The 17,566-nt window shown below is 44.3% G+C and overlaps 2 protein-coding genes across 2 annotated transcripts; one reads left to right on the forward strand and one right to left on the reverse strand.

Moving 5' to 3' along the window:
- The first annotated feature begins 4,067 nt into the window (after positions 1-4,067).
- On the forward strand, positions 4,068-10,128 carry LOC124481862 (GTPase IMAP family member 9-like). The gene is made up of 5 exons (XM_047042125.1): positions 4,068-4,372; positions 6,921-7,598; positions 9,476-9,596; positions 9,742-9,964; positions 10,066-10,128. Coding segments are annotated over exons 1-4 (951 nt in total). The 5' UTR covers positions 4,068-4,371; the 3' UTR covers positions 9,893-9,964; positions 10,066-10,128.
- LOC124482059 (GTPase IMAP family member 4-like) lies at positions 10,102-13,558 on the reverse strand. The gene is made up of 6 exons (XM_047042390.1): positions 13,523-13,558; positions 12,613-13,290; positions 12,026-12,146; positions 11,658-11,880; positions 11,497-11,556; positions 10,102-10,131 (listed from the first exon to the last, which is right to left on the reverse strand). The coding sequence occupies exons 1-6, from the start codon at positions 13,551-13,553 to the stop codon at positions 10,102-10,104; spliced, it is 1,143 nt and encodes a 380-aa protein (XP_046898346.1). The 5' UTR covers positions 13,554-13,558.
- Between the last annotated feature and the right edge of the window lie 4,008 nt (positions 13,559-17,566).

Below are 17,566 nucleotides of genomic sequence, written 5' to 3' on the forward strand. Positions count from 1 at the left end.
TGTAGTGGTGGTGGTGGTGCTGCTGGTGGTGGTGGTGGTGGCAGCAGCAGCAGCAGCACTGTGCTTTGACTTGAAAAAAGCCCATATTCTGCACTCGACTGAGTTGTTCAGTCTCCTGCACACACTCCCGCAGGTCGTCCGGGGTCAACGGGAACCTCTCCTTGGCCGAAGCCCAGCTCGGTGGGGCATGTGGGGCAGTATACACGCGAACAGGATTTGCAGACATGCCTCTTACAACCGCGACAAACAGTGAACGTTTTACGGTCCTTCTTCACCGGGCAGACTTGACATCTCTTCCTCTTACTGGCAGGGACCGGCGAGGTCGGTCCTGCCGATGAGGAGGCGGCGGCTGCTGCTGCGCCATCCTCTTCGGGTTGTCGTCGAGGAGGTGGATCGCGACAGCTGGCCATACGTAGATCTTTCACAACCGCGGCAGCAGCTTCCGCGCGGGGCAGACATCGTCTCCTCTCGATCAGCGGAGTCACGAGGGCCCTTCCGAGCTGCTCGAGGAAAAACCTCCTCTTGTTGCGCTTACGCGGCATCCAGTTGGGGTTGACCTCGCCATATCACAAAGGCGTTGTAGGAGGAAACGTCAACGATGTTGCTGAAGATGACGAGGGGCCACCGGGCCGTCTTCCTTTTACAGCTGTAGGCCGCGATGACCTTGTCCAGATTGTCTACACATCCTTTGTTGCGGTTGTAGTCTAAGACGATGGTTGGTTTGCCGTCGTTTCTGTCGCTGATTTCGTCGTTTGTGTGGCGTGTGCTCATGAGTAAAACGTTCTTATTTTTCTTTGCGAGGTAGGAAACCAGAGTGGTGGTGGGAGTGAAGGCGAACTGCGACGACAGCACCCGTCGCCTGTTCGTCGTCGTCAGCAGCTCGGACGGGAGCTCGGACCTGTTCTTTCGCACGGTGCCAACCATGGTCATGTTTCTCGTCGCCATGAGCTCTCGTCCGAGGTCGTAGGATGTGAAGAAATTGTCACACGTGACATTGCGATCCTTCAGGCCGTCTGTCATATCGAGCACGACGCGCATCCCCTGGCTCCTCTCCGGGGCTCCGTCGCTCGACTTCCCGGTGTAAACTTGCATCTTCCAAGCGTAGCTGGATTTTGCGTCGCACGTGACCCACGACTTGATCCCATACTTTGCCGGTTTGCTCGGCATGTACTGCCTGAAAGGACACCGTCCTCTGAACGCGACCAGTTGTTCATCCACGGTCACTTCGGGCCCTGGGTCGTAGAGGCGGGGTAATCTCTCTACCCACATATCCCAGACCTCTCGTATCGCCGCCAACTTGTCCGTGGCGCGTCTCGCCGCTCGCGTCCCACGGTCGTCAAATCGTATCGACGTCGAATAGGTGTAGAAGACTTTCAGCTGCATGGTAGCGCGGAAAATCGCTCTGCCGCTTTGCGCGTCCCATAGACTGGCGGCCGCTTCGCCTCGGGACTTGTACACCCCTGCCAGGATTACCCGCTGCTGAGTTGTCGTCGACCGCATTATACTCTTGCCCGTCTGCTTGTTCCGACACATGCTCCGCGTACTCTTGCCCGTCGTCTTTTTCTTCTTCTTCTTCTTCTTCCTGCTCTTCTGCCACATGCTCCACGCACTCTTCGCCGTCTTCTATTTCTGACACATCCTCTGTCTCCTCTTCGGACTCACTTTGCTCGATGTTTGCAAACATCTGTTGTAGAACTTGCAGGGCACTGAAATCCCGAGCCATAGCTGCGTGACCCTAGACAACGGCTGTCCTGACCCCCAACGAATGTGTGTTAGTAGCACTTGCCTACAGCTCACGTGATTACATGGACAAATGATTGATGATACGATCGACGATCGTAAAGGCCGTGGTTGGACTAAATGGAGTGGGAGAGTGGGATGTTTATTTATTTATATAAAGGTATATAAAGGCAGGCATAAAGTATAAATTATAAAAGTGAACAACATTTGGTCGCTCGACCTGACCTCACAGGCCTAACGCGCCTCCGGGCCGGCCGGCGGACGGGCGGGCAGGCATGTCCCGCCGCGGTTTCCCCCTGACGATGCTCGACCTGACGTCACAGGCCTAAAACGCCTGCGGGCGCGCGGGCCGGCAGATGGGCGGGCAGGCATGTCCCTCCCCGGCCTCAAATTCCGAGGGGTGACACGCCTCTGGGCGAGCGAGCGGGCGGGAGAGACGCCCGGCCAATTCTCCCACCTAGAGGGATCGACGATCGTGAAGGCCGTGGTTGGACTAAATGGAGTGGGAGAGTGGGATGTTTATGTATTTACGTAAAAGTATGAAATTATAAAAGTGACCAACAGGTAAGTTCGTCTATCACGTGACCCACGATCGTTCTTCATAATCACAATAGCGTGATATTATTCCACTCCACGAGGCCTGCCATGCCAGGTCAGGTCAGGCCATGCCAGGCGTGCGTGCGGGCAGGCATGTCCCGCCTCCCCGCCTAGAGGGATCGACGATTGTGAAGGCCGTGGTTGGACTAAATGGAGTGGGAGGGTGGGATGTTTATACATTTATATAAAGGTATATAAAGGCAGGCTTAAAAATATGAAATTATAAAAGTGACCAACAGGTAAGTTCGTCTATCACGTGACCCACGATCGTTCTTCATAATCACAATAGCGTGATATTATTCCCACTCCGCGAGGACTGCCATGCCAGGCCAGGTCAGGCCATGCCAGGCGCGCGTGCGGGCAGGCATGTCCCGCCTCCCCGCCTAGAGGGATCGACGATCGTGAAGGCCGTGGTTGGACTAAATGGAGTTGGAGGGTGGGATGTTTATATATTTATATAAAGGTATATAAAGGCAGGCTTAAAAGTATGAAATTATAAAAGTGACCAACAGGTAAGTTCGTCTATCACGTGACCCACGATCGTTCTTCATAATCACAATAGCGTGATATTATTCCCACTCCGCGAGGACTGCCATGCCAGGCCAGGCCAGGTCAGGCCATGCCAGGCGCGCGTGCGGGCAGGCATGTCCCGCCTCCCCGCCTAGAGGGATCGACGATCGTGAAGGCCGTGGTTGGACTAAATGGAGTTGGAGGGTGGGATGTTTATATATTTATATAAAGGTATATAAAGGCAGGCTTAAAAGTATGAAATTATAAAAGTGACCAACAGGTAAGTTCGTCTATCACGTGACCCACGATCGTTCTTCATAATCACAATAGCGTGATATTATTCCCACTCCGCGAAGACTGCCATGCCAGGCCAGGCCAGGTCAGGCCATGCCAGGCGCGCGTGCGGGCAGGCATGTCCCGCCTCCCCGCCTAGAGGGATCGACGATCGTGAAGGCCGTGGTTGGAATAAATGGAGTTGGAGGGTGGGATGTTTATATATTTATATAAAGGTATATAAGGGCAGGCTTAAAAGTATGAAATTATAAAAGTGACCAACAGGTAAGTTTGTCTATCACGTGACCCACGATCGTTCTTCATAATCACAATAGCGTGATATTATTCCACTCGGCGAGGCCTGCCAGGCCAGGCCAGGTCAGGCCATGCCAGGCGCTCGTGCGGGCGGGCAGGCATGTCCCGTCGCGGTTTCCCCTGACGCTCGACCTGACGTCACAGGCCTAACGCGCCTCCGGGCCGGCCGGAGGGACGCCCAGCCAATTCTCCCGCCTAGAGGGATCGACGATCGTGAAGGCCGTGGTTGGACTAAATGGAGTGGGAGAGAGGGATGTTTATATATATTTATATATCTCCGGCCGAGAGTAACGATGCAAAGTGTTTCATTCGAATCCAAGAAAGCAATTCATTTGACTCAACTTTTCATGATAAAATAAATAAATAAATCGAAACATTTTCTTTACACTCCGCGTGGTCTCTCTCTCTCTCTTTCTCTCTCTCTCTCTCTCTCTCTCTCTCTCTCTGTCTCTGTCTCTGTCTAGCCACCTAGTGTGGTATATTCACTTTGGGGGTCACAATGACCCGAAGTTAGCACAAGGGTTAGGTAAAATTATTTACCTACACGACGGTGGGTCACAATGACCCGAAGGTAGCACAAGGGTTAGGTAAAATTATTTACCTACACGACGGTGGGTCACAATGACCCGAAGGTAGCACAAGGGTTAATGAAGTGCTGAATTTAAGTTTCGTTTTCTGGGAACTTGAGCGGGAAGCGTTATCTATCTGGTTTAAGAAGGAAGGAAGGATTTTTTGGAATGTAGAATGTCAAGTACGTGTAAGCTAATACCCGATGCCATAGTCTGAGTAATTCTTTTCGTCGTCACCTGAACAAGGTGAACTTAATGCGTTTGGAAGTTCCAAGTTCTTTCAGACAAATTCTAATTCAGTGCTACATTGAACATAAGCTTAAGCAAAACAAGCAGAAGCAGGAAAAGCAACAATTAACCGCCAAACAGTAAGTAATTAACTCCATCCAGTTTTTTCAGCTATTTCTTACTGCATAAATTGCGCATAAAATACAAAAAAACAACACTTAATGTTAAATTACAATTTTTTACCCGTCTATTCTGCCCTCCTAATGGTGGTGTAAAGTTATGCGTAGTCTGTCTCAACCACTACCACTGCCTTTCCCAGTCCTTTGGTGTCAGGTGAATACACATGTCAACTTTTACGGATTTATTGCAGCATTGAAATTGCTTACGGAAATATACATGCAATTATACGGGGTGATTGACGCGGTTAGTATATGACACCTAGCCTGGCTGCCAGCCCAACTTCTCCCCGCCCAAAAGAAATTTGTTCGGGAAATTGGGTCTGGAGGGTCTCGTATTGGGGACCAACTACAGAAAACCAGAATCTGGGCGAACCAATGAAATTGCCAGGGCGGGCTTTATACGATGATGGACAGATGATCAACAGTAACGTAATCACCCACGTCACAAAAGAGCGTTTAAGTTGAATTCGTTTTGAACAAACATGGCTACCGCTGGAGATCTGGGATGTTATGATTCTGCCATCGAGTCTGTTTTAGAAGACATCGACAGCGCAATAATTTTGAAAGAGGAACAGAGAGACGCAATCAAGGCATTTGTCAATGGAAAATATGTTTTTGCCGTCCTTCCAACGGGATTAGGTAAAAGTTTAATTTATCAGCTGGCCCCGATGGAGTTGTAATCCTAAACGGAGAACTTGTTCGTATATGCATTGCCCTTTATTGTTTAGCTCAAAAAGGTTGACCGTGTGAACAAGTACTATCCCTACCCTTAAATTAATTTTACAACACTGGCAAAAATCGTTTGTATTCATTCTTCAAGCATACTTCAAGTCTGCTTGTAGTTTAGTTCTGTTGACAACAACTATGCGGTGCTTAACATACGTCACATACTCTGTTGCTCTGATTGGTTGTAGATCTATCCAATTGAGCGAAGAGGCATTTGTTTTCCAGGCTCGTTTGAAACACGCCCTGTAGTCAAAGCCCAACGGAGAGTTCTCAGACTCATATTCTGACTAGAATTATGAGTATGACAACGTCAGGCTATATGACACCCCCTTTATGCCATAAAAGCGATTCAGCCAGGCCTTATAAATTATACATTTTCTTACAGCTGATGTAATGATAATTTTATCACTGTATGGAGGGGGCACAAGAGTTTGCGTTTTACCCCGTTTTGAACCATAGAGTTAATATAACTAGAGTAAGGTACTTTTGTCTTCCAAGATGGCGTCCCCATGCATTTCTATGAAAAGTGCTCAGTGGCGCAGTGAGGCAAGCGATTGCGCGAGACTGCACGCGGCCATCTTTCCACTTCCGTGTCTTCCTGTCTAGCTTTAAACAGAAATCGGGAAAAATTATTCTATGAAAAAGCTAGTAGTATGAGCCAGGTTCGAGAATCAAACAAAAATTATTGGGGGAGATAGTTTCGTAAATGTTGAAATGTTGAATGGAGTTAATAGAATAAAAACGACCGGAAGAGTCGGAAACCTAACTGTACATGCAATACCACATACATCCACCGGGGCCGTTGCTTCAAGCCGAGGGGCGAGGGCTTGTTTTGAACGCACCCTTTGTCAGACATCCCAACTTGCAGAGACTCATTTCCGGGAGGTGACAGTCACTCATTTCGGTCTTTAGTCACGCCCTCCCGCCACACTATTTCTCACAAAGAAAAACATATTTATAATATATTTAATATGCCGTAGCACCCAAACAAAATTCCTCTGGCTGCTCCACTCTCACTATGGAACCGGCAGTCAAGCGCGTCTCCCCTGGAGTTCTTAGTCAAGCCTGCCACTTATCAGCCAATCAAAAAAAAGAAAGGGTCTATACAATAGCCAATCGGAAAATAGCACCATTGTATCTAGGTAAGATTTAATGCAACAACCAATGGAATAAAACCATATCCTGTAATTTTTCGTGATTCTGCTACATCTTCCGAAAGTTTTGTTCACCTACAAAGCAAACCGCTGGAGCTCGAGCATGTTAGTCATTTTGATTGCAAAAAAATACAAACGAATTGCAAAATCTTGAAGGGACTGGTTATTTTAGCACATATTTAAACACTGTCACGACGTGTGGAGGGGTAGGACCCATACCATGCCTGCTGGAGAGTCATGCAGGCATGGTCAAAAACAAAAAGGTTTAATACTCGAAAACGGGAAACAGACAGGGTACACGCAGGGACAAAGGGCAATGCTAAGACAAAGACTGGACACAAAACAGGAACCTAAATACACAGAAACAAAGACACAGGTGAACACAATGAAACTAACGAGAACTGAACGAGACACAGGTGACGACAATGACAGGGAAACCTAGCGCAGGGCAAAACCAAAAACAATAGGGGGGCACGGCTGTGGCTGTGACAAACACTGGCTGTTTACGACAGAAACAGATAAATGTGCCAAAGATTATCTTAATGTTGCTCAATCTTAATTCCATTGATTTAGATGAATTGTAAATTAATCTTATACTGTTATATTGCAATTGGTTTAATCTTCTGCAGTGAGGCTTGTGTTGCTGGGGAAGAATGAACTGGACAATGGCCGAGTGGGAAACTTCATCCTTGGAAGAGATGCATTTCAGACTGAAGCCCTTGAGGTTTGTGAAGAACATGTAAGTGAGAGAGTCAGAGGACAGGTGGAGGGAAAAGCCATCACAGTCATTAACACTCCTGACCTATTTCATCCCCAACGCTCACAACATGAGATCTCGGTGGCAGTGAAAGAGTGTGTGGCCCTGTCTGCTCCAGGGCCTCATGTATTTCTACTGGTGCTGCAGCCTGACAGCTTCTCAGAGGAGGACAGACACAAAGTGAAAGTCATACTGAACTTGTTCAGCGATGAGGCCATGAACTTTACCATCGTACTAACTACTGTTAGAAGTGCGCAACATGTCTCTACAACTTACACTGGTGAAAAAGAAGACCCTTTAGGCCTGATCATACAGGAGTGTAAGATGAGGCATCACATGTTTGATAAGATTTACAGATTTAGTCAAGTTCTTAAACTCTTTGAGAAGATAGACAAGATGATGGAAGAGAATGGGAGAAGACATCTCACCTGTGAGGAAATTGGGGTGATACCAGGGGGCTCATTACTTCCAGAGAGCAAACAGAAAGCAAAAAAAGGAAGAGAGAGTGATTCTCACAAAGACAAAGAATGGAAGAAGAAGAGAACAGGAGGTAGGAACCTGCGATAAATAATTTGTTTAATCACTTTCATTAAAAAATGACTGTTCTGAATAAAGAATGGCTCTTCTGTGGGTAACCATATGCAGGGCCGTACGCAGGGCCCAAAAAATACTGAGGTCATGAGTCAGAACTTCTAGGCGGGTTCGTGGGGATGCTCCGGAATTTTTTTTAATTACATTATTTAAATATGGCCATTTTCTCTTATTGAGTCTTAAGGAGCAAAAACATCATCATTATGACTTTTGAGTATGGGGCGGTGTGGAGCTTTTGAAATTTTGAGGTAAACATGGGGCATTCTGAGGCTTTTTGAAGGACCTTTATGGGACTCATGAAGTAAGGGCAAGTTACCACAATTTTTTTTAAATTATTATTATATGGCAACGACGGTACGAGCGTTCTGATTGGATAATGGGTAGTCACCCCAGCCGCGTATTGCCCTCCTCGCCGGTCAATACGGATCCGTATTGCCCTCTGACGTCAGCTTAAAAATGAGCGATATCGACGAGTCAGCTTCTGAGTTTTACTATCCAGGTGATGCTGAAAAGCTTTGTCATCGAAAGTGAGGATGAAGACCAGACTCTTTGAATCACTTGTGTCGTTATTTTGTGATGAAATTAAAGCAATTTTAGCAGAACCATGTTGTCCGCTTTCTATCAAAAGTAATGAGTTGCTTGGCAACACATGAAACACACCGTGAGAAGACTTGAGAGCTAGCTACAATTAGCCTAAAGGTACCATTTATTTTCGTTTACAAAATGAAAAGAATCTAAAATTGCCATATAATAAACTACTTACTAACCTCGACCGTTCGGTCATGCCGGGAAATACTGTATCAAACTGAGGCTGGAACGTATCGACCGAGCGATAGCGAGTCAGTTTGATATTTCCCAATTGCCACTGAATTTCATTTTCAATCAGTCACATCAATGACATATCAATCGCAAAATGAATGTTGATTCAACCGGTGGAAATTGATTGACAACCGGTACTGACGGAGTTAACCAAACTTTGATTTGATGTTTCCTTATCTGAGTAGTACGCTGCTGCAATACAAATATTTCCACATGAAAATTAATCTTTCTTCTCACAGTCATCTGCCACTTAAACTTCTCTTAACCTAGCTACATGTTTAGTTTGCTGCGCTCCTCTTCCAGTGACTGTAACTAACATAGGCTATTCACTAACAGTAGCGGTATGTCTATGGCGGTAACATCAGCGTCCGACTTGTGTTTGGTGGTTACCATAACGACAGTACGTTTTGTTGATGACGCGCAGCACGTATGTCCAAACTCTTGAGCTACTCGGCTCTTCAAGTATAAAATCACGTTACGGTTTGTGGGAGACCAAGATCATCGTCCTGCAGTCAGTTTCACGTGTACTTTGTTTTGAGTTTATATACCACGATTTAAGCAAAAAAATAAACAGAAATACGAAAAAAAATACCGAGGACACGACCTCGGTGTCCTCAATGGTAGTTACGGCCCTGACCATATGGTCCCATAACAGACAAGTTACTGATAGTGTCATCATGCCATGGTAAATACTGTGTCACATCCATCTGTTCCACAAATTAAATTATGGTGATAAATAATAAAACAATGGTTATAGCTCAATAATAACAAGATCAACACGATGGTTTGTTAGTTTTGGAACGTTTTGGTTTTGCACATATTCAAACAGCCCTCGGACTTCATCCAATCCATTCACAATCATTCTCATCTAAGTCTTAGATTAAAGGATTAGTCAAACCTGTCTGGATACTGTGGTCAGATCTGGCAAAAAGACATGGACTTTCACATTTACTCTCACTACAGGTAATTGTCAAAGAACAGATATTGTTTATGGTTTTATGGTCTTTTAATTTATAGAGATTAAAGATATTGCAGCCATACAGCAAGCACAAGAAGTCATGGCACAGGTTCAACACAGATTTGAAAAGAAAATCCAAACCCATGCCAATACCAACACAGAATTTATGAACTTCATCAGGTACATTGCCTGTTTCAGTAAAATAGCACAAATTAACATGCATGATAATGTTTTCCTGAATCTGCTGTTAATAAAAGCAAACTATCTATTTTTGTGTATGTCTATCTAGCTATTTATATATGTCTTGTTTGTTTCTTGTGTCCAGAGACATTATGGCAGATCTGCTAAAGAAGACGATACAGAAAACCACTATTGGTGTGTTTGGAAAGACAGGAGATGGTAAAAGCTCCCTGATAAATGCCGTCCTAGATGAGGAGGGGCTGTTACCAACAGGGACACTCGATGCCTGTACATAAGTCATCATACAAGTGGAGGCTGGGGCTGAGAGAGACCAGTACACAGCAACTATTGAATTCATCTCAAAAGAGGTTTCTTACAACTGTTACATTACCACTGTCATACTGTAATGTAACAACTCACATCCTATGTTTAAAATGAATAATGAAAAATACTTTGTGTTCGTTTGTAGGCCTGGGAAAATGAGCTAAAGAGCCTGCTAGGTTTTCTAGCAGAACATGAGGAAAGTACGGTGGCCCTGAAGTGCAAATGACACCCCCTAATATGAGTACATCCCCCAAATGAAAATACTCCCCCCCAATACAAGTCAACTCCCCCCAAATCGGATGACTTGTTCACCTCCCCCCAAAAATGAAAATACTTCCCCCCAATACAAGTCAACTCCCCCCAAATCGGATGACTTGTTCACCTCCCCCCAATACAAAAACGCGCTCCCCCCCCAATACGAGTCAACTCCACCCAAATCGGATGACTTGTTCACCTCCCCCCAATACAAAAACGCGCTCCCCCAAATGGAAAACGACATTACATTAACTCAAAAACACATTACATTAACTCTGAACGGAAAGGGTAGGTACTACACTTTAGCGCTGATTGGATGCAGTAGGCTAACTGACAAGAAATAAGAAATTGATTGACAGAAGTACAAAATGCAACAGCCTGACAGAGTTACGTGCACCAGGACATTTATTTGGGTATCGAAGCATGTAGCATAGGCTATGTATGCAAAAGCATAAATTGCGTGTTAAACGTAAACATCGATAGCCAAACAACTAGTCCACGTAACTCTGTCATTATCATGAAATTAATCGTTTTGATTTGAAGGAAAGAGGAAACATTACTGTTTACAATTCAGAGTCATTACACTACTCTTTATTTTAATCAGGGTAATTCCTATGAAATAATCTTAGATCTGCTGTTAACGTTTCACAATATAAGTAGCCTAGCCTATGCGCACGCTAAAAACGCAGTTGAAGGAATCAGGACTTTTCAGAAGAAAAAACTAATAGTCCACTACAAAAGAATGAAATGCCACAATGACAGAGTAACGACCAGGATAGTTGTTTGGCTATCGATTTTTACATTTAACTCGAAATACTTTTGCCTAAGAAGCCTACTATTTGCTACATTCTTCGATAGCCAAACAAATGTTCTGGTGCACGTAACTCTGCCAGGCTATTGCATTTTGTACTTCTGTCAATCAATTTCTTATTTCTTGTTAGTTAGCCTACTGCATCCAATCAGCGCTAAAGTGTAGTACCTACCCTTTCCGTTCAGAGTTAATGTAATGTGTTTTTGAGTTAATGTAATGTCGTTTTCCATTTGCGGGAGCGCGTTTTTGTATTGGGGGGAGGTGAACAAGTCATCCGATTTGGGGGGAGTTGACTCGTATTGGGGGGGGAGCGCGTTTTTGTATTGGGGGGAGGTGAACAAGTCATCCGATTTGGGGGGAGTTGACTCGTATTGGGGGGGAGTATTTTCATTTTTGGGGGGAGGTGAACAAGTTATCCGATTTCGGGGGAGTTGACTCGTATTGGGGGGGAGTATTTTCATTTGGGGGATGTACTCATATTAGGGGGTGTCATTTGCACTTCAGGGCCACCGTACTTTCCTCATGTTCTGCTAGAAAACCTAGCAGGCTCTTTAGCTCATTTTCCCAGGCCTACAAACGAACACAAAGTATTTTTCATTATTCATTTTAAACATAGGATGTGAGTTGTTACATTACAGTATGACAGTGGTAATGTAACAGTTGTAAGAAACCTCTTTTGAGATGAATTCAATAGTTGCTGTGTACTGGTCTCTCTCAGCCCCAGCCTCCACTTGTATGATGACTGATGTACAGGCATAGAGTGTCCCTGTTGGTAACAGCCCCTCCTCATCTAGGACGGCATTTATCAGGGAGCTTTTACCATCTCCTGTCTTTCCAAACACACCAATAGTGGTTTTCTGTATCGTCTTCTTTAGCAGATCTGCCATAATGTCTCTGGACACAAGAAACAAACAAGACATATATAAATAGCTAGATAGACATACACAAAAATAGATAGTTTGCTTTTATTAACAGCAGATTCAGGAAAACATTATCATGCATGTTAATTTGTGCTATTTTACTGAAACAGGCAATGTACCTGATGAAGTTCATAAATTCTGTGTTGGTATTGGCATGGGTTTGGATTTTCTTTTCAAATCTGTGTTGAACCTGTGCCATGACTTCTTGTGCTTGCTGTATGGCTGCAATATCTTTAATCTCTATAAATTAAAAGACCATAAAACCATAAACAATATCTGTTCTTTGACAATTACCTGTAGTGAGAGTAAATGTGAAAGTCCATGTCTTTTTGCCAGATCTGACCACAGTATCCAGACAGGTTTGACTAATCCTTTAATCTAAGACTTAGATGAGAATGATTGTGAATCGATTGGATGAAGTCCGAGGGCTGTTTGAATATGTGCAAAACCAAAACGTTCCAAAACTAACAAACCATCGTGTTGATCTTGTTATTATTCAGCTATAACCATTGTTTTATTATTTATCACCATAATCTAATTTGTGGAACAGATGGATGTGACACAGTATTTACCATGGAATGATGACACTATCAGTAACTTGTCTGTTATGGGACCATATGGTAACCCACAGAAGAGCCATTCTTTATTCAGAACAGTCATTTTTTAATGAAAGTGATTAAACAAATTATTTATCGCAGGTTCCTACCTCCTGTTCTCTTCTTCTTCCATTCTTTGTCTTTGTGAGAATCACTCTCTCTTCCTTTTTTTGCTTTCTGTTTGCTCTCTGGAAGTAATGAGCCCCCTGGTATCACCCCAATTTCCTCACAGGTGAGATGTCTTCTCCCATTCTCTTCCATCATCTTGTCTATCTTCTCAAAGAGTTTAAGAACTTGACTAAATCTGTAAATCTTATCAAACATGTGATGCCTCATCTTACACTCCTGTATGATCAGGCCTAAAGGGTCTTCTTTTTCACCAGTGTAAGTTGTAGAGACATGTTGCGCACTTCTAACAGTAGTTAGTGCGATGGTAAAGTTCATGGCCTCATCGCTGAACAAGTTCAGTATGACTTTCACTTTGTGTCTGTCCTCCTCTGAGAAGCTGTCAGGCTGCAGCACCAGTAGAAATACATGAGGCCCTGGAGCAGACAGGGCCACACACTCTTTCACTGCCACCGAGATCTCATGTTGTGAGCGTTGGGGATGAAATAGGTCAGGAGTGTTAATGACTGTGATGGCTTTTCCCTCCACCTGTCCTCTGACTCTCTCACTTACATGTTCTTCACAAACCTCAAGGGCTTCAGTCTGAAATGCATCTCTTCCAAGGATGAGGTTTCCCACTCGGCCATTGTCCAGTTCATTCTTCCCCAGCAACACAAGCCTCACTGCAGAAGATTAAACCAATTGCAATATAACAGTATAAGATTAATTTACAATTCATCTAAATCAATGGAATTAAGATTGAGCAACATTAAGATAATCTTTTGAAGAAACTATGAATTTTGGCACATTTATCTGTTTCTGTCGTAAACAGCCAGTGTTTGTCACAGCCACAGCCGTGCCCCCCTATTGTTTTTGGTTTTGCCCTGCGCTAGGTTTCCCTGTCATTGTCGTCACCTGTGTCTCGTTCAGTTCTCGTTAGTTTCATTGTGTTCACCTGTGTCTTTGTTTCTGTGTATTTAGGTTCCTGTTTTGTGTCCAGTCTTTGTCTTAGCATGCCCTTTGTCCCTGCGTGTACCCTGTCTGTTTCCCGTTTTCGAGTATTAAACCTTTTTGTTTTTGACCATGCCTGGTATGGGTCCTACCCCTCCACACGTCGTGACAGTGTTTAAATATGTGCTAAAATAACCAGTCCCTTCAAGATTTTGCAATTCGTTTGTATTTTTTTGCAATCAAAATGACTAACATGCTCGAGCTCCAGCGGTTTGCTTTGTAGGTGAACAAAACTTTCGGAAGATGTAGCAGAATCACGAAAAATTACAGGATATGGTTTTATTCCATTGGTTGTTGCATTAAATCTTACCTAGATACAATGGTGCTATTTTCCGATTGGCTATTGTATAGACCCTTTCTTTTTTTTGATTGGCTGATAAGTGGCAGGCTTGACTAAGAACTCCAGGGGAGACGCGCTTGACTGCCGGTTCCATAGTGAGAGTGGAGCAGCCAGAGGAATTTTGTTTGGGTGCTACGGCATATTAAATATATTATAAATATGTTTTTCTTTGTGAGAAATAGTGTGGCGGGAGGGCGTGACTAAAGACCGAAATGAGTGACTGTCACCTTCCGGAAATGAGTCTCTGCAAGTTGGGATGTCTGACAAAGGGTGTGTTCAAAACAAGCCCTCGCCCCTCGGCTTGAAGCAACGGCCCCGGTGGATGTATGTGGTATTGCATGTACAGTTAGGTTTCCGACTCTTCCGGTCGTTTTTATTCTATTAACTCCATTCAACATTTCAACATTTACAAAACTATCTCCCCCAATAATTTTTGTTTGATTCTCGAACCTGGCTCATACTACTAGCTTTTTCATAGAATAATTTTTCCCGATTTCTGTTTAAAGCTAGACAGGAAGACACGGAAGTGGAAAGATGGCCGCGTGCAGTCTCGCGCTATCGCTTGCCTCACTGCGCCACTGAGCACTTTTCATAGAAATGCATGGGGACGCCATCTTGGAAGACAAAAGTACCTTACTCTAGTTATATTAACTCTATGGTTCAAAACGGGGTAAAACGCAAACACTTGTGCCCCCTCCATACAGTGATAAAATTATCATTACATCAGCTGTAAGAAAATGTATAATTTATAAGGCCTGGCTGAATCGCCTTTATGGCATAAAGGGGGTGTCATCAAGTTCAAGTTCCCAGAAAACGAAACTTAAATTCAGCACTTCATTAACATAAGCATAAACCAATCGTAGAAAAGCTAAGCTTCCTGCTCAAATTCCCCGATAAAGATGAACCTGTTATAGCTTGCCCTTTCACCAGATGACTACTGCTCCTTTATAAACTCCCTTGAGTGACTGTCCTTGAAAACCGAAATCCAACAAATGTGTTATGGTTAATTTAGCTACCAAGCCTCTGACACACCCATATCCATGGTCTTGTGTGGCTGGCTGTCCAACCTCGTTGCCTAGCTTCCACTACCACTTTTGCATACATTTGCTTCCTTCTTTCAAGTGCTTCCTCCAAAGGGAATTGTTAAATCAATATAGTAAACGTAGTGCTCACACTTACAATACAACAACATGTCTGGTCTTGATGAAGAAAGTGTTTAGTCCGTCTCTTCATAAACGGAGTGACTAAGTTCAGTTGAGTTCTGGATTTTAATACGTATTTATCAATCTGCAGATTGGGAGAGAAAACCAGACTTCAGACAATAAAATGACAACACAACACCAGGCTTAGGTCTCAATGATGTCTCTCTCAGCTCTGAAGGCCGGAGGACCACCTTTTATAGGGCACAAGAATGTAAACATATATAGTGATAGTCAGGCAGGCAGTAATGATGTTACAACAGTCTCAGAGAAAGAGATTCACTGCTCTTAACACACGACCAATCAGACTAAAGAGTTCATAGTTGGAGCTCCTTGGGAAAGGCACTTCACCCTACTTGCCTCGGGGGGAATGTCCCTTTACTTACTGTAAGTCGCTCTGGATAAGAGCGTCTGCTAAATGACTAAATGTAAATGTAGTCACGACAAGGAACGTTTAACCAGTACTTTCTCCTGATCCCGAACATCTATTAACCCTGACACATAAACACAATCTACTCTTATTAATAGCAAGCTTACATGAGAACATACTAACTAGTGTCTAATGACTAGTTCTATTGATTAGTGAATAATGTTTTAGCAAATCAGCATTTTCTGTAAATTCAGCAAACACTTGGAATGCTCTGCCATCACACATACGCACAAAAGACACAAACAAAACATTCAAACATAGCCTTGAGGAATAGCTTGTTGCCAATCAGGTATGCAAGCATTGATGTACTGTCTTCTTATATGTGTGTTTGTTGTGTTGATGTCATGTGTGTCATGTGCCTCAGATGCTCTTGTACTGCAGGTACACTTTTCTGTTGCTTATATGCGAACTGGGTGTGTCTACGTTACTGTATTTTTATTTTATATTGACTTATTTTAACCATAGTATGTTATTTGATATTTTGTAATTTTAGGCTGCCTTTAAACATCTGGCTGCAAACAGGCCTGTTTGAACAGGAAGGAAACTTGCCTTGAAAGGCAGGAGGGGGGCCGAGAGTGTGAGGCTGGGTTGATTAATACAGGGGGATTTTCTTCTGTGTGTGTATCTTGTTATGAAGAACACTGCTGATAGTTTAGTTTGGACCAAGAAGAGACAAGGGAGCAGGGGTTGCCATGGTTAGTGAGTGTTTCCAGCTGTTCTCAGGAGAAACTAAGGAGCTACTGACTCCCAAGGGTGGGACCTGGACGCGGGCATGTCAGAGTGACTTCAAGTAAGGAGGGGGCTGAGTAGGGTGAAGGAAGGTTTGTGAGAACAACATGGTTGGGTTGGTCGAGGAAAGTGGAGGTTTTTGGAGAACATGCTATTTCTGGTCACTGGATAAGAGGGGAGCGCAGCCCCCAAAGACAAGGTTGAGGCTGCGTGCGCAGTAACGGGGGGGGGGGGGGGGGGGGGGGGGGGGGGGGGGGGGGGGTGACTGATCTTCCAGAAGATTCTAGAAGGTTCCATATTGCACAATCTTATCTCTTGGGACAAGGGGTGTGCGTTTAATATTCTGCCTATATTACCCAGTGTCGGGGGGAGTTGCCTGCTTTTTTTTGTTCTGTACCAGTGTTGTTTGTATACAACTATCTGCCTGAATAAACACCATCAAGCCACCTCTTTGGCCTTGAGAACTAAACTTGGAGACTTGAGACTCTATTTTTGATCCACTTCTATCTGAGAACCGTCTGAGATTTCCACATCAATATGCTAAATGTGTATGATTTCAATATTGTAATAAAGTGTTTTTATGTCTTGTGTTTCCATGTGGTGGTAATATCTTCTCCCTGTCTGTCCAGGTCTGTGTCAGACTGTGGAGGTCCACCAGACTCCCTCTGATCTCCTCAGCAGAGATGGAGATACTGTGCAGCTCGTCTGCACCCACAGTAAAACAGATTATACAATGATGCTCTGGTACTTCCAGAAACCAGGGGACACAGCTCTCACACTTATCGGGTATTTGAATTTCAGGACTCCAAACGTTGAAGGTTCAATTTCACTGGGGATCTCGGTGGTGACAAGGCAAAGAACACCTCTCTTGTCATTAAGAAACTGAGTGTAAACAGCCACAGTGCAGTTTATTACTGTGCTGCCAGCTCTGCAGCGCTCCAGATCACCACTGTTCTCTACAAAAGCCCTCCTCTCTCATCCAGGAGTGGTTTGTGTGTCAGAGTGAAACACCTGCATCTTAGGTATGAATTAAATCCAGCAACATCATGTCAGCAGCGCTGGATTACATCACTTCCTGTTCATGCTCAAACTCCAGGAAGTGATGCTGAGTCCTCAGTTGGTCCCCCAGGCTCAGCACTGATGGTCACCATGATCAGACTTCTCACTATCTTCTCTGTTCTTTTGTTCTGGATCACAGGTGAGCCTACTGAGCTTACAGGACATCACATTTTCACATTACCAGGAAAATT

This window comes from Hypomesus transpacificus, chromosome 19 (assembly GCF_021917145.1).
Source record: "Hypomesus transpacificus isolate Combined female chromosome 19, fHypTra1, whole genome shotgun sequence".
In the NCBI taxonomy this organism is placed as follows: domain Eukaryota; kingdom Metazoa; phylum Chordata; class Actinopteri; order Osmeriformes; family Osmeridae; genus Hypomesus; species Hypomesus transpacificus.